Source organism: Fusarium fujikuroi, chromosome FFUJ_chr05 (assembly GCF_900079805.1).
Source record: "Fusarium fujikuroi IMI 58289 draft genome, chromosome FFUJ_chr05".
NCBI classification, from domain to species: domain Eukaryota; kingdom Fungi; phylum Ascomycota; class Sordariomycetes; order Hypocreales; family Nectriaceae; genus Fusarium; species Fusarium fujikuroi.
The window spans coordinates 2,379,184-2,397,772 of record NC_036626.1 but is presented as its reverse complement, the minus strand read 5'-3'; the positions used below and the strand labels follow the sequence as shown (position 1 = coordinate 2,397,772).

General features: G+C 50.0%; 10 protein-coding genes; 6 read left to right on the top strand and 4 right to left on the bottom strand.

The window, feature by feature from the left end:
• Positions 1-760: 760 nt before the first annotated feature.
• Positions 761-1,323, bottom strand: FFUJ_07508 (uncharacterized protein; the record flags this gene model as incomplete). XM_023577768.1 has 2 exons in its annotated part: positions 761-1,058; positions 1,118-1,323. 2 exons carry the CDS (start codon positions 1,321-1,323, stop codon positions 761-763), a joined length of 504 nt encoding a protein of 167 aa, XP_023430780.1.
• Positions 1,324-3,398: 2,075 nt separating this feature from the next.
• Positions 3,399-5,291, top strand: FFUJ_07507 (related to stress protein p66; the record flags this gene model as incomplete). XM_023577767.1 has 2 exons in its annotated part: positions 3,399-3,512; positions 3,573-5,291. 2 exons carry the CDS (start codon positions 3,399-3,401, stop codon positions 5,289-5,291), a joined length of 1,833 nt encoding a protein of 610 aa, XP_023430779.1.
• A 226-nt stretch (positions 5,292-5,517) lies between these two features.
• Positions 5,518-6,236, bottom strand: FFUJ_07506 (uncharacterized protein; the record flags this gene model as incomplete). XM_023577766.1 has 3 exons in its annotated part: positions 5,518-5,689; positions 5,738-5,876; positions 5,921-6,236. The coding sequence occupies 3 exons, from the start codon at positions 6,234-6,236 to the stop codon at positions 5,518-5,520; spliced, it is 627 nt and encodes a 208-aa protein (XP_023430778.1).
• A 259-nt stretch (positions 6,237-6,495) lies between these two features.
• Positions 6,496-7,709, top strand: FFUJ_07505 (uncharacterized protein; the record flags this gene model as incomplete). XM_023577765.1 has 2 exons in its annotated part: positions 6,496-7,066; positions 7,117-7,709. The coding sequence occupies 2 exons, from the start codon at positions 6,496-6,498 to the stop codon at positions 7,707-7,709; spliced, it is 1,164 nt and encodes a 387-aa protein (XP_023430777.1).
• Positions 7,710-8,074: 365 nt separating this feature from the next.
• On the top strand, positions 8,075-8,739 carry FFUJ_07504 (uncharacterized protein; the record flags this gene model as incomplete). XM_023577764.1 has 2 exons in its annotated part: positions 8,075-8,149; positions 8,242-8,739. The coding sequence occupies 2 exons, from the start codon at positions 8,075-8,077 to the stop codon at positions 8,737-8,739; spliced, it is 573 nt and encodes a 190-aa protein (XP_023430776.1).
• A 1,286-nt stretch (positions 8,740-10,025) lies between these two features.
• FFUJ_07503 (related to aldehyde dehydrogenase) lies at positions 10,026-11,694 on the top strand (the record flags this gene model as incomplete). XM_023577763.1 has 2 exons in its annotated part: positions 10,026-11,214; positions 11,264-11,694. 2 exons carry the CDS (start codon positions 10,026-10,028, stop codon positions 11,692-11,694), a joined length of 1,620 nt encoding a protein of 539 aa, XP_023430775.1.
• Positions 11,695-12,044: 350 nt separating this feature from the next.
• On the bottom strand, positions 12,045-13,103 carry FFUJ_07502 (related to 3`->5` exoribonuclease; the record flags this gene model as incomplete). XM_023577762.1 has 2 exons in its annotated part: positions 12,045-12,873; positions 12,931-13,103. The coding sequence occupies 2 exons, from the start codon at positions 13,101-13,103 to the stop codon at positions 12,045-12,047; spliced, it is 1,002 nt and encodes a 333-aa protein (XP_023430774.1).
• A 746-nt stretch (positions 13,104-13,849) lies between these two features.
• Positions 13,850-14,201, bottom strand: FFUJ_07501 (uncharacterized protein; the record flags this gene model as incomplete). XM_023577760.1 has 2 exons in its annotated part: positions 13,850-14,031; positions 14,096-14,201. 2 exons carry the CDS (start codon positions 14,199-14,201, stop codon positions 13,850-13,852), a joined length of 288 nt encoding a protein of 95 aa, XP_023430773.1.
• A 235-nt stretch (positions 14,202-14,436) lies between these two features.
• On the top strand, positions 14,437-16,173 carry FFUJ_07500 (related to APM1-AP-1 complex subunit, mu1 subunit, 54 KD; the record flags this gene model as incomplete). XM_023577759.1 has 3 exons in its annotated part: positions 14,437-14,480; positions 14,542-14,961; positions 15,018-16,173. The coding sequence occupies 3 exons, from the start codon at positions 14,437-14,439 to the stop codon at positions 16,171-16,173; spliced, it is 1,620 nt and encodes a 539-aa protein (XP_023430772.1).
• Positions 16,174-16,889: 716 nt separating this feature from the next.
• FFUJ_07499 (uncharacterized protein) lies at positions 16,890-18,164 on the top strand (the record flags this gene model as incomplete). The annotated part of the gene is made up of 1 exon (XM_023577758.1): positions 16,890-18,164. The coding sequence occupies one exon, from the start codon at positions 16,890-16,892 to the stop codon at positions 18,162-18,164; it is 1,275 nt and encodes a 424-aa protein (XP_023430771.1).
• Between the last annotated feature and the right edge of the window lie 425 nt (positions 18,165-18,589).

The following is an 18,589-nucleotide window of genomic DNA, read 5'->3' as shown; positions in this document are numbered from 1 at the left end:
GTTTTCAGTCTGTCACAAATAAAAATTGAGGCTATTGGGGGCGCTTTGTGGGATTACAGTACGGGAACATTCGATCTTGTTTGAATTAGAGAATTACGTATATTCACTGAGGCGCTACGGAACGGGACTTCTTACTGGAATGCAGTTTGGTTGTTGCACCTCTGTTTTGTTTTCGTTGTTAGGATGTTGAGCAATTATCCCTAGACAAGAAGGGACATGTACGATCGGAATAGCTATATCAAGATTTTAGTCCCAAGCAGTTTCGCCTGTTTGTAGCATGATTTCTCAGTGGGAACAAGCTGGTAATGTGAGGGCATGATGAATAAGACCAAAGGCTGGCGTAGCAATTCTTTCCCGACGACTACGAAGGCTCACAAATTGGTCATTTGGCCAAGAAATGGTCACCTCTTCCCCCTGATGGCTTTTTTCAGCTCACATGAGGTTTGGGCATGCTGAGTATATCCCTGCGAAAACTTGATGACCCGTCCAATCGGATTAAGCAATGCCATCTCTAATTAAGGTTAGAGGCAAAGTGTACTAGTTAGTAGTGCAGATCTGGGAATTATTTTCAGGAAAGCACATAGAATATCCGTACATGCAATTCAAATCATCAACTGACTAAGAGCATTTACCTAACCAAATATATATTAATGAATTAAGTTATTACTTAAGATAGTTCATTAACGGCACGCTTTTCAGCCGTAAGCTCAGACCAAATCAAACTCCTCCATGTTACTCATAAACCATTTCCAACATGCAATTACAGAATGGCGGCGACTACACCGGCGACGGCTAGAAGAACACCAGCAGTGTTGCGTGCCTTGTCAGCAGCATTGTTGGTGTTCTCGGCGCTGGCAGCAGACTCAGTAGCAGAGCTGGTCGCATCAGGAGCATCGGAACCAGTGGCGGTGGCATCCGATGCGTCAGCTGTCGCTGTGGAAGAGCTGGTCTTGGTGGCCTTGGTCGCAGTGCCATAGAGAGAGGCCTGCTGGCAGTTGACCTGGACCTGGCTCTGGGCGGAGCTGGCGCGAGAGTCGTCTGGGCAGTTGTTGAAGCAGCTGGAGATGGATGTCAGATGACAAGTTCAGCTCCAGAGGTACAGGCATGCTTCACTTACGTAGCAACAGCCTCATATGAGGCACAGAGGCAGTCCCAATCGTTAGCCTTGCAGGCCTCGACCTTTGCGTTCTCGGTTTCGAGACATCTCTTGACAATGTACTCAGCCTCGCATTCGCTAGAGGCAGAGGGAGCAGCGCCAGAGTCAGTCGAGGACTGGGCGGAAGCCGCAGCAGCGAAGAGAGCGAGGGACCAGAGGAACTTCATGATGGCAGCTACGTGAGGTTGACGTTTTGAGGATGGAGTAGGAAGAATTGGAGAATGCAGAGTAGGTTAAGGAGAAAAGACGGGTCGTGGCACAGGGAGATCAAGAACAATATATAAACTGAGGAGTCCGAGGCGTTTTCATTAATCACACAGGCCAGTACGGGGGATATTAGCAACAGGGTCTTGTTTAGCATCGTGCCGTATGGGTATGGGTATGGGCATGGGTAAGGATGCTCTGCCGTCCCACCCCCAGGCGAGACCAATGCGCCCCATAACAAGTAGAATGAACTGTACTCCGTACATGGCATGGGCTACCGTAGCTGACAGGGGTTGCTCGGGTTTCGTTCAAGAATTTGGGTTGGAGATAGAGTGTTGAGGGGACAAAAGGCTGAATGCATGTTGCCGTTTGGTGTCTTTTGTATTATTAGTGGCTTGAGCTTGGACAAGTTCTGGTTTTGCCTACCTACCTAGGTACCTTAGCTAGGGAGGTATACCTTAGCCATCTGTTGTTGCTGATGCTTATTTCACCGACATATTCCAACCGGTGCTCAGTCACACATGATAAAAATTTCTTTGAAGTCGTGGCGGTCAACAGGATTCACACGATTCAGTACAAACTCATTGATTTCTACGATTTCGGCAGGGTTGCTGACCAGCGTTGGCTGGGAGTAACGACAGTGCATTGCATTAACTGTTGGTCGAAGTGGGGATTTGAGCACAACCGTGGCCACCGTCGAATAATGTTACCCTTGTGCCTGTGTCGTTCGGTCTGTTTTCCTCCAACGGGAGACTTTGAAGCTGCTGTTATCCCTAGCTTTTGCTCCGGGAGATGTCCCTGCATGGAGACGGGGAGATGGCTAGCGTGCTTTCAGGGGGGGGGGGGGGGCAAAGAGGCTGAACCAGTGCGATGTTGTGCGGCGTTATGCTGTGTTATGCAGTTCATGAGTGGTTGGAATCCATGAATTAGTTGGCTATTTTTGTCTGCACAACTGCAACATCGTATGTCCTTTTCTCATGGTGTGAGTTCGGTTGCCCAGTCAAACACAGCCGTGTGTATCTTGACGCGCGCCACCATACAGTTCAGATTCCTTGAGTGTGAGGTCAGATGGCTATTTGTTTGGCGTGGAATAGTAATACTCAAATAGAGAAATGGAGACTAGAGCCCAGTGGTGATGCCACGATATAAACAGGCGCAGCCTTCAATGAGAGGTGTCGTGCATATGAATGCCTCACTCGGCTCGTATTTCTTTAGTACAACTTGCACAAGTATTATATCGGGCGATAAGATGGGGGGCCCAGAACATGCCACTCATATTAAGAACGTGATGGATCACACAAGCATAGGTAATCATAAAGTAGCCAGCATCGTATCCAAATAAAGTACATGCTCTTTCTGGCAAGGACACTGGAGTAATGCAACCTTGAGCTTCCATATTATAGCTTGCACTTGTGAGGTGATGGCGCTTTTTACACCGACCGTTTGACGTCTAGGCCATTAAGTGCTGCTGCAAAACTAATTCAGTTGAATACCTAGACATGATCTTGATACTTGTTGCCTAGAGACTTGGAGCAGAGGAGACACCGCTTCTGTCGTCACGGCCCTATTTGTATATAGCTTCTCATTATTGCCTGGAGTAGGCAGACGTCAAGCAGTGTGAAACTGGTCGAACCCATCTAGTTACCAGCTTGATAAATATTCACTTCTTGGATCCACGAGGTTATTGAGAAAGTCGTGGCCCTACGTCAAGATACAATATCTAAAAGTTTGATGCCAGAATCATAAAATCGATTTCTTCGTAACTACTTGTTCGCTACTAGACCCATTCATTCATTCTGAACACCTACCAGTAGGCTAGTAGGTGAGGTGCCCCACACTAGCTTGTTGACGTACGTAGAAATGCCCCTCCAAACAAGAAACGTTTCCCCCACGTTTACAATAACTTCGCATCAGAAGCTGAAGGCAATTTTCGACTCACAAGGCTTTGAATGGGTGCATCTTCTCATCTGTCTCGCATACCTGTTGGCTCTATCTTTGAGGAGCACAATCATACCCCATAACCGCTGCTGCCTCTGTCATGGCTTCTCCATCCATCACTCTCGACCGCATCCTTGCGGCAGTCCCAGTCACAAACCGTGGTCAGCCAACTCAGATCTCGGCCGACTCCAAGGGTCAACGGATAGCTTATCCTGTATGATCTTCCCTCTGCCAGAAGACTACATTCTGTAGATGATGTCTCTGACCCATGTAGTGCGGAAAATCCATATTTGTTCGCTCCATCGACAACCCTTCGGACGCAAAGGAATACACCGGCCACACCGCCCCTACAACCGTTGCTCGATTTGCTCCTAATGGCTTCAAGGTCGCCAGTGGCGACTCAAGCGGAATGCTGAAGGTGTGGGAGCCCGAGTCTATCGAGAGTACCAGGGGCGAGTACGGAATCATCTCTGGTCGTCTGAACGATATTGCCTGGGACGGCGAGTCGCAACGTGTTATTGCTGTTGGCGATGGTCGCGAGCAATTCGGTCGCTGCATTACAGCTGATAGCGGCAACTCGGTTGGTGAGATCATCGGTCACTCCAAGTCCGTCAATGCCGTCGCAATGAAACCTCAACGCCCATTCCGTGCGGCTACGGTTGGCGACGATGGCAACATGGTCTTCTACCATGGAGCCCCATACAAGTTCAACAACAAGAGCGCTCAACATACCGGTTTTGTTCTGGGCGCTGCTTATTCTCTTGATGGGAGCTCTTTGGTTACAGTTGGTGCCGACAAGAGGATACAGCTCTACGATGGGAAGACGGGTGAGCCCACCAAAGAGATTGGGCAGGGTGAGCACTCGGGAAGTATTTTTGCCGTATCATGGTCGCCAGATGGCAAGAAGTTCGTCACCGCTAGTGCTGATCAAAGTGTAAAGCTTTGGGATGTCGATGCAGGCAGCGTCATCCAAACTTGGAAGTTTGGAGAGGATGTCAGCGTGGGTGACCAGCAAGTTGGTGTTGTATTTGTTCCCGGCCGCAGCGACGGCCTCATCATTAGCCTCAGCCTTGCCGGCAACCTCGCGTACTTGACTGAGGGCAAGCCGGAACCTGTCCGCGTTGTATATGGTCACGGAAAGAGCATAACCGCTTTGTCAACTGGATCTGACGGCAAGGGTGCCGACCTCTGGTCTGGCAGCTTTGACGGCCGGGTATGTCACTGGGACGTTAATTCGGGGATTGCTACGGTCGTCGATGGCCAAGCACATACAAACCAGGTTGCTCAGTTTGCCACTGCCGATGGCAAGGTACTCAGTGCTGGATGGGATGATACTCTCAGAATTGTTGACGAGCCGGCCAAGACCTTCTTGGGTACTTCCATCAAGCTACAAGCACAACCCAAAGGTGTAAGTGCGGCGAACGGACTTGTCTATGTCGCGACTTATTCCGGTGTCTCCGTGTACTCTGGCGAAAAGCTGGTCAGCGAGCAGTCTTTTGACTTTACCCCTGGTGCTATTGCCGCATCCGGGTCGTTCGTTGCCATCGGAGCCAACGACAACTCCGTCCGCATTTACAACGCCAGTTCAAATGGTAAGCTCGAAGAAGTCAAGTCGCTGAGTAACCCAACTGGCACTATCTCTGCTCTTGCTTTTTCGAAGGGAGGCTCGCATCTAGCCGCTGGAAATAGTGTCGGAAAGATCTATGTTTACAGCGCTGGGAGCTGGGAATTGGTCGCAGACCGATGGTCTGCTCACACTGCTCGAGTAACAGCTATTGCCTGGGACGACACGGGCGCCTACGCTGCTAGTGGTAGCCTTGATACAAACGTCTTTATCTGGTGTCTTGAAAAGAGGAACCAGGGTAAGCGAATCAAGGCTGCTAACGCTCACAAGGACGGCGTCAATGGGGTTGCCTGGGTCGAAGGTGGCAGAGTTGCTAGTGCTGGAGGGGATGCCAATGTGAAGATCTGGAAGGTTCAGAATTTGCCTTGAATAAGATACATTCTGCACCTGGCGAGTGTTTTCCCACCCGGGCGGCACGGGAAACAGAATTAACATTAGAGAGATGCACCTTTTGACAAGTTGTGCTAGAATAGATACGCCTAAACACCAAACATATGCCTTCCTTCCAAATCGCAACGTAGATACATCTCCTCTCATTGCCAAGTGATCCGTTGTCCGATCAGAGGCCCACCGCGCGCTTGAGGATGTCAAATCCCTAATCATGCACCATCGTGGCGTTCTGTTCTTTGGCGACCTCTTCAGGGGCGAGATCCCATAAGCGAAGCCTCTTGGGCTGTTGGGAGGGGATAATGTGTGGAGGCCAACGAGTCTTGTTCTCCTCCCAGAGAAGTCCCACCTTATGGACAGCTTCTTCAAGATCCTCGGCACTGTCCAATATGAGAAGGAGCCTCGGATGAAGGTCTAGGTTTACATACCTTCCAGAGCTCATGATTGCATACCCCTCCTTAGAGAGATGTTTGGCCATCTCGGTCTGATGATCGTTCAAGAGCTGTATATTTGGTACCACGATAAGAGGCAACCCCATTTTCCACGCATCAAGAATTGTTCCAGTACCTGGGATATGTAAGTTCAAGTCACGAGATATACGTTCGACTTACCAGCGTGGGATATGACGAGGCCAAGTTGTCTTTTGCCATCAGCGTCCTTGCATAGAGACATTTCCTCCTTCATGAGATTTTTCTTGGAAGAAAACAAATCGATAAATAGACCCGAGGGAATGTCATCTTTGCGATCGGCAAGTTGTTTGCTCGCCCAGCCAAGGTCGGGGCCGCACTGTACGCGTAGTTGGGTAAAGCTTTGTGAGTGCATGTATTGCCAGAAACTTGGCTGAAGCACCGATTCAATGAGTTTTTCAAAACCCGTGGTCGCACCGACCGTGACAAGACACACGCGGTCAACATGAGGACCCTCCATATCCGCAAGAAAATCAGTAGAGGAGAAAGAACGTGGGATAAGTTGTTGATTCTAAGTCTTGAAACTATACCATGCTTCCACGATAGGGGATAGGGTAGGCAGATCGGTTCGTGTAAGAGGAGGAAGACATGGCGGTTAATTATCGGAACCTGGTCAACCACAGTTGAGCTTGGTGGTGCAGCCAAATTTTTGAAAGCCTGCCAACCCACCTTTTGAGACGGACGACAATTCGACGCTTTGCCTTCTTGGACGAATCGCAATGGCTTCAGTATCAATAGCCGCAAGGCTGTGCGCCGTGGCCTGCCGTCGGGCCCCTCGAATACAACATATTCCCCGGCCTCAGCAGCTTATCCGCCCAAAGCCGCATGCTCAACGGGCATTTACCACCTCAACGATACGATGGGCGCGCGAGGAGGATCAACGCCAAGACGACGCTGAGGAGGATGATTTCGGTCCTATAGAGCTGAAGAAGCTGGAGGCCGCGTTGGCTGAGGCTTCTACACCGGAGGGGCTGAAACAATTGGATCAGCTGGCCAAAGAGAATGGCTATAATTCCATTGACCACTACTTGCAAAATGAGCTGGAATGGCACCCTGGCTGGGCGTCGGAGGACAGGTCAGTGCTGGAAGATATCACAAGAGACGACAAGGGTGAAAGGCCCAATAAACAGTCATTCTGGTTCGACGAGGAGGACCCCGAAACCAATACCGAAGAACTTGAGGAATTCGACGAGGACGACATTACATCTATGGCTCATGGCAAGCTTGACGAAATTCGAGATATGCGACAATACGCACGACTGGCAGTATGGGAGTTACCTCTTCTCTCAAGTGAGTGTAACTGAAATTGACAAAACATGTCTATACTGATACTATAGCAGAGTATGCCAAGCCCTTCGTCCCTCCTAGCGACAACCAGGTTCTGCGATGGCGGTACACTTCCTATATGGGCGAATTCCACCCTGCGGAGAAAAAGGTGGTGGTGCAGTTCGCTCCCGATGACCTGGAGCTCACACCAGTTCAAACCGAGAAGCTGAAAAAGCTTGCTGGCCCTCGCTACAACCCTGAGACAGAAATCATCAAAATGAGCAGCGACAGCTTTGAGCACCAAGCACAGAACAAGCGCTACCTCTCCAATTTAGTTGACGACCTCATTGCTGCGGCCAAAGACCCCAAGGACACATTTGAGGATATCCCTCTTGATACCCGACATCATAAGATTCAACCCAAGCCGCAATTCCCTAAGGAGTGGCGCATGTCTCCTGAGCGCCGTGAGCAGCTTGATGCCCACCGCCAACGTTTAGCGATAGAGGATGCTAAAATCGCCGAGAGCGGTCGGCTGATCGATGGGACACAGGCCATTGACGAGTACCTGATCAAGAGGGCCGCCGAGGACCAGAAGAAGGCTAAGATTGCGGAGCTTGTGCCTGCGACACCCGGCAAGAGTGCTGGCGGTAGCCGTGCGAGGAGATGAGAAATAAATAGACAAACCCTCAGATGTTTAACGTGGGATGATATGTATTATAAGTTCGCTGAAATAGGCGGAGCATGTACAACTGCAGGTGTATATAAGCGGATAGTAACAAAAGGCACACGGATGTTAAGCCGTCGCAGGCGATTTTGAGTCAGCTCCAACCCTATTGAAGCAATAGACTCATGGCCATTTATGATGCAAGTTGAGACTGCTGACTAAGAGCATCATGACTGCCAAGCAATTATGAGGAAACATATGATGGACTCTCATCTAAATCACCTCGTTTTTTGTCATTGAAAAAAGCAACATTCATCACTCGCTTTCCCCGAGAAAACGACACAGGATAAAGGGTGACCTACTACACGATGCAGACGGAACACCTGGTCAACATTATTATTCTTGGAGCTCCGGCCTCTGGGAAGAAGAGCTTCATACGGAGAGTGAGTTAACTCAGTGCAAGACGACGAACAGATAGTGCTGCGTTGATGTTCGTTCGTTCTTATGAGAGAGTATTTGCTAAGTAGTGTGCCAGTATTGTCAAGATGTCTTCACAGATTTGTATGATCCCATTACCGAAACATCCGGGGACCGGCGTCTGGCGAACATCTCTGGCATCCCGACCATCATCAACCTTGAGCGCATCCCATCAACATTTATTCAATCTGCTCCCGAATCCCGCCGCATAGCAACGGAAGCGGACGCTCTAATTCTGCTATACGACGGCTCCTCCATCGAGAGCCTGGAAGAGCTTCTGCGCATACGGCTCCAAGTACTGGCTCCGCACCTAGGAGAAGCGGCGCCACCCACGGCCGTGGTTGCTGGCAAGGCCGACGGCGCGGAGGCCGCGGGGAGCGTATGGGAGCGGGGGTTAGGAGAGGGGAGGAAACTGTCGGTGTTGCTAGGGGCTAAGTTTGGGGTTGTGTCGGCACTTTGGGGAGATGGGGTCAAGGACGTAGTGGAGGAGCTGGCGGCGAGGGTCTTGGAAAGGAAGGGACTCGAAAAAGACATGTTGATGGGAGCAGGATCATAGGCGAAGTTATCACCGTTGTCACGAGGAGCTTAAAGTGAAGTTATCACCACCTTAAAAGGTGGGCCCGGGTTGCGGGCTGCTTCTTGCTACAGACCAACAAAGTTATGAAGATCATGCTAGTTTGGAAAATACTGGTGTAATAGATGGGCAACGCCCAAAAAGCACCCTAGGGGAGGAAAGAAAACTCAGGACCTTGACCCTAAGCGATAAAAATGCTTAAGTAAATCTAGCCGAAGCTCAGGGGACTCTTTACTAAGTTTATTTTGACACCGTCTATTAAGGTCCGGTGTTTTCTTGCCCCCTGAGGGCGCCCTATGCCGGTTTCAGACCTACCATGCGAGATGTGCGTATAGGTGGCATTGCGATACACTAACTAAAAGTTTGGAGTACGGAGTAACAAACACAGTAGCAATAACGTCAAGTGTCAACTTGAATCGAGCCGTGCTTATCGAGGAAAGCAGTAATAGAAGAGACAGTGAAGCCCAATAATTACACTGATATCTCCTGTCTTGACTATAGGTCAGGAGTAAAGAGCTGGTCTAAGATCCAGTCCAATTCATAAGAGATTCGGCCGCGGGGCTAGCACCAGTTAAACAGGCGGGCGTTCCTGAGGTAGGGCTGGTGGCTCTTAGAGCGTGCAGGGCCCAAATGCGCGCGGGCACCGACTGGTAAGGTACTGTAAATGATCGTCATTGTCATACATTGTACCAGTTCAACCCATACTACGACTTCGAGCTCTCGACGAGACTGTGCCTCGGCATGATCCAGCACGTGGATGTGGATGGGCTGCCGAGGGAGGCGATCCGGGGTTCGATACAACGAGCCCCTCATTTGCATCCCCTGGAATTGATTGTCCTGGCTCCTTTATATACTTTATTACGTCTCGCGATCGTATGTACCTACCTAGGTAGTCTTTCGCATCAGCAACTGGTTCGGTCTTGCTTAGAGTCTATGACCGTTATATTGAGGCTGCGCAAAAATATTGGTTAAACACTCCTCCTAGAGCTGACGAATCTGCCCAATCTCGACTTCTGTCTGGGCAAGGTAGCCTGATTAATTAGGAGAAGGCTTCTTATCAACGCATTCTCAGACTCATCACTGCAATCCGACCCAAAAATTCCCAACTCATCTTAGACAAGGTGTTGTCTTTTACGCATCATACAAGCCACATCTAGGATCTCATATATCGTCCCCAACGCGCGACACCAACCAAAGCACAGGCAGTGGCGTCAGCACTTAATCTATCCCGCCAACCAACCACGTTTCTACATCACTCACTCATCAACATGGCTGCCAACAATCTATCCTATACCATTGCTCCTTTAGAGCATACGCCTCTCGATGAGATCGCCGCCAAGGTCGATCTCGTAAGGAAGACCTTCAGATCGGGCCGTACCAAAGACATGGAGTTTCGCATGAAGCAGATTCGCAAGCTGTACTGGGCCATCGTCGACAACACTGAACTGATGCAAGATGCTCTCATCAAAGATCTTCGCAAGTGCAAGTACGAGGCCGTTCTGGCCGAGATTGATTGGTGCAAGCAAGAATGTATCGACATGGTCAACAATATGGAAAAATGGCTTCGCGATGAGCCTGTCCCCAATGTTCCCTTGCAGTTCCGTGCCATGAAGCACCGCACTCGCTTCGAACCACTCGGTGTTGTCCTCAACATCGGATCCTTCAACTTCCCTTTTCAGCTCAACCTCCCTGTTGTCATTGGCGCGATCGCTTGCGGTAACTGTGTCGTTCTCAAGGCCTCTGAATCATCTCCCAACTGTGCCATGGTGCTCAAGAAGATCTTTGACGAGTCCCTGGACCCTGAATGTTTCACATATGTTAATGGTGCTTTGCCCGAGACTCAACTTCTGCTCGAGCAGAAGTTCGACAAAATTTGCTTCACTGGTGGCAAGGCAGTCGGCAAGATTATTGCCCAGAAGGCTGCCGAGACCCTGACTCCTGTGCTTCTCGAGCTCGGTGGTTTGAATCCGGCCTTTGTCACCAAGCATGCCAACCTCAAATTGGCCGCCAGACGACTTCTGTGGCAGAAATCTCTCAATGCAGGCCAGGTTTGCATGTCTCACAACTACATCCTCGTCGAGCGAAGTGTTCTTTCTCAATTCTTGGGGGAGCTCAACAACCAGATGCGCACCTTCTTCCCCCAAGGCGCCAAAAACAGCCCTGACCTTTGCCGCATCGTCAATGCTGGCCACTTCAACCGCCTCAAGAAGATGCTTGATGGCACCAACGGCAAGATCGTCCTCGGTGGCTCCATGGACGAGTCGACCCTCTTCATGGAGCCAACGGCGGTGCTTGTTGACGACATCAACGACAGTATGATGACCCAAGAGGCGTTTGGCCCCATTTTCGCAATGATGGCGGTAGATTCCCTCGACCAGGCCATCGACATTGCTAATACAGTTGACCCGACACCACTGTCTCTTAGCGCCTTTGGAAGCAAGGCCGAGAACAATAAGAGTACGTTGATCTTTCCAATCCTTTTGACATTATACCTAACACGTTACAGTTCTGGATAATGTTACCTCTGGCGGCGCCACATGTAACGATGCCTTCTTCCACTCTCAGATTCCACAGTCGCCCTTGGGAGGTGTTGGCCAGTCTGGAATGGGCAACTATCATGGCATCTACTCTATCAGAACTTTTAGCCATCAGCGTACTATCGCCGAAGTCCCTTACTGGGCTGACTTCCTGTTTCGCGTGCGATACATGCCATACCAGTGGCCCGTCATGAACCGAATGAAGGCGGTTGCCGACTCAAAGCCTAACTTTGACCGAAACGGTAACAAAACCAAGGGAATCACATACTTCCTTGCCCTGGTCCTCGGTCTCGGATCAAAGAAGTCCAAGGGCGCTCTTCTCAGGTGGGCCGTCCTTGTGGTTGCAGCCGCCATACTGGAAGCAAAGAAAGGTGTTCTGAGCCAATTGCTCACACGATAATCATATAGTTGATGCCTACCTCTCACTAGCCAGTCATATAACATGAGAAGATCTTGCTACAACAAGGGGGCTCCCGAGATTCGGTGGTCTAACACCGTTTGCTGAGAAAAGGAAAGCAGTTATAGTGGTAATTGGAGTGGAGGATACCCTCGTATGTACGGTTACTTGTAAAATGATCAATAGTTCTATCTTAGTTTCTGTAAGCATCATGGCGACATCTATGCTCTCTAAAGTTCATCCTAATGCACCTGATTAAGGTGTTAATGATTCAAACAACTGAAACTTGAGGTTGTGGTATCTTGTATTATATTGCCAATAGGCACGAGGACTTTTGAATATGTACATAAGCATTAACGGCCAGTCAAAACAGCGGCTAGGTGCTGTCCCTTGTTGCCTCCTAGGTACAGGTCGTCATCAGTGGTATCACGAACCATATCCACAGCCTCACTGTATCCTCTGGTCACTGTATCTTCATCCACCTTAAGCCCGTTCTCAACAAGGGCCAGGATGACGCTGCGGATTCGCGCAATCTCGCGCATGGTCGACACTTCCATGGGATCATTCTGACTCGAGTAGACCTTGCTGCTCAGATTCTCTTCCATACGGTTGATGCCCGCTGCCTCAGCGGCCGGGTCGCTTTCTATATGTTTGCTGATCCAAATGTATCCATTTACACCAAGAAGGACATCGACCTTGCCGCCGGCGTTGGCCACATTCATTGTCCAGACCTGTCTCTTGGATCGAACGACACCACCGCCACCACCGGTGCCAGTGACAGCGACGAAGACACCGTTGCGAAGCTTACCATACTTCAAACTGCGGGTGTGAAGACTCGCGGCGCCGTCTTGGTGTAGCTGCTGGACCTCTGCGACAACAAGATCTCCTTCGGCAAAGAAACTGCGGATTTGAAGCTCATCAGTCTCGGTACGCTTGCGGAGAATACCACCAGGTAAGTTGATGGCTGAGATTTGGAGAATGGCAAGCTGAGACGCGGCTACATCGACACGCCACCGCTTTGCTTGAACTTCGACGATCCGACCAACAACCAAGTCACCAATCTCCGGAGTGTAACGGGCTCGGAGAGGCCGCACAGAAAGCAGCTTGTTTGTCTTTGTGAGGGTACCAGCAAGAGAAGATTTGATAGATGATGATCCAGACGGCACGTAAGTACCATGTCCACTAGAGAAGAAGTTAGTGACATAAATGGTTGTGAGGTTTGACGTGCTGAAAGCTTACCGCATCCATTGGGCATTTGAAGTTATCTCAGCACCTGGAGTGAGAATGTCGTCAGCCGCAACGCCAGCGCCGCCTTCTGAGTCGGAGTCGGAGTCGGAGTCAGAGCTTGTAGCTGCAACAGCCTGTGGTCTCCGAGGCGTGGGAGGCTGAGGGCTGAGGATTGTGATAGGCATGGTGAGATGATGGTGAGATGGCAAAGCAAGATATGAGCTGGCTGTTGCGGTCAGATGACCGTATAAAGGCTTTTAATAGGTCCTTCAATATGTTGTATTCGGATACAACGAGAGGTATTCTGTAGGTTCTGGCTGGTGAGCCTCTCAGTCTCTGTCGTCGCTTTTGGGGGTTGATGAATGAATATGGTTAAAGATTCGATGTGGGGCTTTGAAGTTGAGATTTTAGTGTTTTACAAGTTACAACACAGCGCAGCAGCTTACACGGAGCTCTAGCGACATAATGTCAACCCATAAATAACACAGCCGTAATTTGGTAAACTGTCACTAGGATTCTATTCGATTACTTGGAATTCTAATTTTCCTAACCAATTCTGTGGTCTTAGTGACTCGACATCAAACGATTAAAACTACGACTTTCTCAGTATGTGCTGTAAGATACTGTAGTTTGTTAAACACCATTGATTCTTCCTTCATGTATCTCCCCTCCCTTTCTTGCTCCATACGGTATAATTACTGATGTGCGAAGATGAGAAGATGCATAGTATGCTTTCAGTATCGCAGGCTAAGCGACAAAATAAGCAGCCAACCACTTGTACAACATAGGATTAACACATGATTTTCTGAAGTAGAAGATAGTTCGGAAGCTAGAACTGGCTATAGGGAGTCGCACCGGGAGCTGTTATACAAGGGGATGCGCATTAGAAATGAGATGAGTTCGCTGCATGATTCGTATTGTATATCCTTGGTTACTTGAAAGCTCGCCAGAGTCCCATCCACACCAGAGCAAGCGAAATGGATGTGATTCCAAACTTGCGACTTCTCATACCGAATGGTGACTTGCTCCGTAGGATCAAATCCTTTTGCTTATCAAGCTGTGACATTCCGGAAAAGTAGCTGTAAGCTCCAAGTCCAAAGAATGCGCCGCTTCCTATCGCCATGTTAGGTTATTCTGAGTCGTAAGAGATCGCAATAGCCAAATTCTGAAAACTAACCAACGACTTTGCAAGGCAAGCAATCATCTCCTCTGTCCTGGCGCAGGATATTTTCAAGCTTCTCTGGCTTTTCAAGAGCCTGGACTGTCGGTATTTTGTCGGACATTTTGGGCGTTTTTCGTACAAACTGGCGCTTGAATTAATCACAACTACAGAGGTTGAGGCCGGCTGCGTGATACCAAACTTTGATTGGGCAGATTGGCAGATGAACTTCGGGCTGTTTGCTGAGTCATCCTTGTCTAGGGTCTTGAGTTTTAGTGAGTTTCGTCATTGCTTGGACTATCGTTGGCGCAAAGCGAAGCTACCTACTTGCCTAACGCACTGAGAGGGAGGTCATCACCATGAACGGAGTTATTGAGGCACTTCACATTTACGATGACAACCGGTACGTCTCGTAGAAGCGTTTGAACGATAAGGCACCTTAATCATCTAACATTTTGCCGCAGAAACCCTATTCTATCACATACCTACGCAGGGAGGCCGTTGTCGGCAACTCATCTCCTGCCCCTCTACCTAGAACACCCTCTGCCGCGACCGAACCTGATCTACCTCCCCAATACGAGTCCCCCGACGCTCGTCTTCAGTCTGACGCACGCGAACCTCCTATTCCTTGCTACATCGTCGACCGAAATCGAACCGTTGCTAGTCTTTGAGTTCCTACACCGTATAATAGATGCATTCGAGGACTTTCTTGGCGCGCCACTTCTGGCCGTCAAGATCGAGAATAATTACGACATAGTTGCACAGCTCTTAATAGAGATGTGTGACGCAGGTACGATAAGCACAACAGAACCGAACGCCCTACGTGAAGTAGTAGAGCAAGAAGGCTGGGTTGGAAAACTACTGGGAAGTATCAATCTTCCAGGGTTAGTGAGCCGTTGAGCCCTCTAGAAAATTGATATCTGAGCTAACCTGTGGCCAGAAAAGCTCCTCTGGGCGCCAATTTTTCGAATTCAAGCACACCGTCCATCCTACCCTCGAACTCAACCGCTTTACCGTGGAGGCGAGCCAACGTACGGCACACGTCCAATGAGATGTACGCAGATATCGTCGAAACTTTGTCAGTAACGCTTGCTCCATCAGGAAGACCTCTCGCTGCTTTTGCCAATGGGACGATCGCATTCACCTCAAAGGTATCAGGCGTTCCTGATATTACGCTTAACATCACTAGCCCATCAGGAAAACACAACCTCGGGGGCATCATGGAACTACCAGTGTTCCACCCGTGCGTGCGGCTCAACCGGTGGAAAGAGAGACCAGGTGAACTCAGCTTCATTCCACCTGATGGACGATTTATCCTGGCTGGATATGAAGTTGATTTACTACCCTTTTCAAGTGGGAAGAGCGGAAGTCTTAGCTCCAACAACCTCAAGTTACCGATTAATATGGAAGTGAAAACAGGTTTAGGTGCAACAGGGTCTGATTTCGAAGTCCGATTGCAGGTCAACAAGATTCTTGGAGCACCTTCGCCAGCATCATCAGGACTGGGAAGAGGCGGCAGTGGAGGCCGTTTAGGCGGACCTCATCCTGGGTCGCCAGGAGCGCCTTTGATGGACGACCTCTTTGTGACAATCCCACTCCCGGCAGATGTCAGGAACCTATCTGAGATCCGGCCTAGCAAGGGCGACGCCAGCTTTAATCCAGGAGAGAAGGTCTTGGAATGGTACATTCCCGCAAAGGAGCTCTCAGTCGGAACAAGCTACTTTGGACTCAGGGTTACTGTGGTGGGACCGCTGGCAGAGGAGGGCGATGGGGGTTTCGATCCTAACGGATTTGGATTTGGAACTGACTACACATTCGACGGGCCGTATCAGAGCGTCCCTGTTGCCAAGGCGGCGCAGAACCCGGAGAGCACAGGCGACGACAAGGACGCCAAGAAGATCGCACAGAACAAAATCCTGATGCCCACATCGGCCTCAGTAAGCTTCTCGGTCAAGGGATGGTTGGCCAGTGGTCTGAAGGTCGAGAGTATTCAGCTCGACACACGCAAGAGTAAGGGCCTGGGAGATAGTGTCAAGCCATACAAGGGTGTCAAATACTTGACAATCAGCAAGGGAGGTGTGGAGATACGATGTTAATTAAGGAGACAAGACGAGATGGGGGAACACAAACATAAACATAGACTCGAGATGCTGTGCTGAGCCAGGTGTCTTGTTAGCCGTACTCGCGGGCCAATAGGAGAAGATGTAGAAGTCATGACAAAAGCAAAAAGAACGTACCTGTCCTGTCGTACTTCTGCATGTAATGGCTCGTTGCCGCGGGAGTGAAGGGAAATTTAGGAAGTATCACCTCGGAGAGCCTCCCAAGGAGCGACGGAGCTCCGAAGCCGCATGAGGTCGGGGCATCGGCTCTAAAGGTGGGGGCAGTCCGGAACCCCAAATCACGCAACGGATAATGCGATCGCGATATGATTGGATGGACGAAGGGGAAACCCGTCCCGATGGTTTTCATGACAATTCAAGAACTCCCCCAATTCCGAGGAATCAGTACGTACCCTGTTCCACTAGCATTACCCCGACGTCACGCAAACTCCCGAACCCCAGACCTAGACCGAATAGACTAGGAGAGCCCAAGGCCTGGGGCCCCCAAAGGGTGATCAGTCTCGTGGGTTTGGCCTGGGACCTGGGACTGATTTCTTACTTCGTTGACTGCAAGTAGGGATGCTCTTTCTCCTCCTGTAACCCTTTTGCGTGCCGCTTGCCTACGCATTTCTCCTCAGAATGAGATCTTCACTTTGTCCATCCTGACCTCTATCTTCTGCCCCGCCGCTCAGACGGTAATGGACAAGCTCGCGATGTCCACGATGCGGTGCTGTCGCACTTACACAATAGCTAATCATATTCGCTCTCCTGTTTCCTCACAAAGCTCAAGTCGACCGTCATTGCAGGCTTTGCAGCAGCAGCAACAACCAAAGCGTCAACCGTCACAACAAAGATGGCGTTCTACACATCGCGGCGGCACCAGAACAGCCCTATTCTTCCCCGGCCAGGGCGTTCAGCGGGTTGGCATGCTGAATCCATGGCTCGAGGCTTTCCCTTCGACGGCGTCGCAGCTACGAGACGAGATCGACGAACACATGGGTTACAAGCTCTCCGACATCATTCAGAACGGGCCATCAAAGCTTCTCACTGAGACACCCAATGCGCAACCGGCCATCATGGCTACGTCCATCTTCATCCTGCGTATCCTCGAACGCGAATTCAACTTCAGAGTCACCGACCACTTCGATGTGACACTGGGGCACTCACTAGGTGAGTTTGCTGCTGTCGTCGCGGGCGGCTATATCTCCTTCCAGGACAGTTTACACCTCGTTCGTAAACGGGCAGAGGCCATGTCGGACGCCACGAAACATGCAATTGAAAAGTATGGTGGCGAGTATGGCATGGTTGCAGTTATATCCCACCCAGAACACATGGACAGCCTGATTCAGGCCATTCGAGAGTTTGTCGGCATCTCAGCTGAAGACCAGGCCGACCTGCCACCGATTGAACAAGTCTTGATAGCCAACATAAACAGCAAGAATCAGATTGTACTGAGTGGAAATATTGAGCGTATAAAGACGCTTATCGCCCACGTCCGTCAATTCCTTGGCTACGATCCGCGCGCCGTCCGTCTCAAAGCCGACAGCCCCTTCCACAGTCCCATCATGCAACCAGCAGTCACCGTAATGCGCCAGCTCCTAGAAGAACCCAGCAGGGTAGAGGGCCGCGAAAAGGAGGACGTTGTGACATTCCCAGGCAAATTGCCCATCGTGAGCAACGTGTCTGCGCGGCCAGTCTGCTGTAAGAAGGAGCTCAAGGATTTGCTGGCCCGCGGCTGTCTGGATACAGTTCGCTGGTGGGACAGCATCAAATACCTAGATCAAGAGGCGCGCATACGACGATGGGTCGGCGTCGGACCTGGAAAGGTCGGCCGCAATCTTGTGGGAAAAGAGGTTGGCATGCGCGGTAAGGACCTTGTGAAGGGAGGGGGCGTATGGGCTATTACAGATCCATCTGAGGTTGAGGAGGTTCTGAGAGGGCTTGAAGATACGGCGAATCTCATGGAAGATGATGAGTATTCAGAGTAAAAGCACGAGCTTGGCTGTACCAGGGATATATACAAGCCTTGAGTGAATCGTCACATGGTTCTTTATTGGGAACTATTCACCACCTATCATGAATTCGGGGTGTATGTTAATAGGGTGGGATATGCTGCATCAAGCAAGCGATTATGAAATTTCACGATTATTGAATTGTTTTGACAGCATAAACATATGGATACCAAGCAGTTCTGTATACATACTTGAAGACTTTGTGCAGCTTACCCATGCCGTGAATAATGTATATGTAGAGATAATGGTTTCTCAGTTGATGGCCGGTTTCAGACAATCGAACTAAAGCGAGACATTCCAGCCTCCAGCCGCCTCATCATGCTTCCAGCTTGGGACTATAACTATGATAGACATTTCCAGTATTGCGATCAGAAATGGATCTCATATTTACTACAATCTGA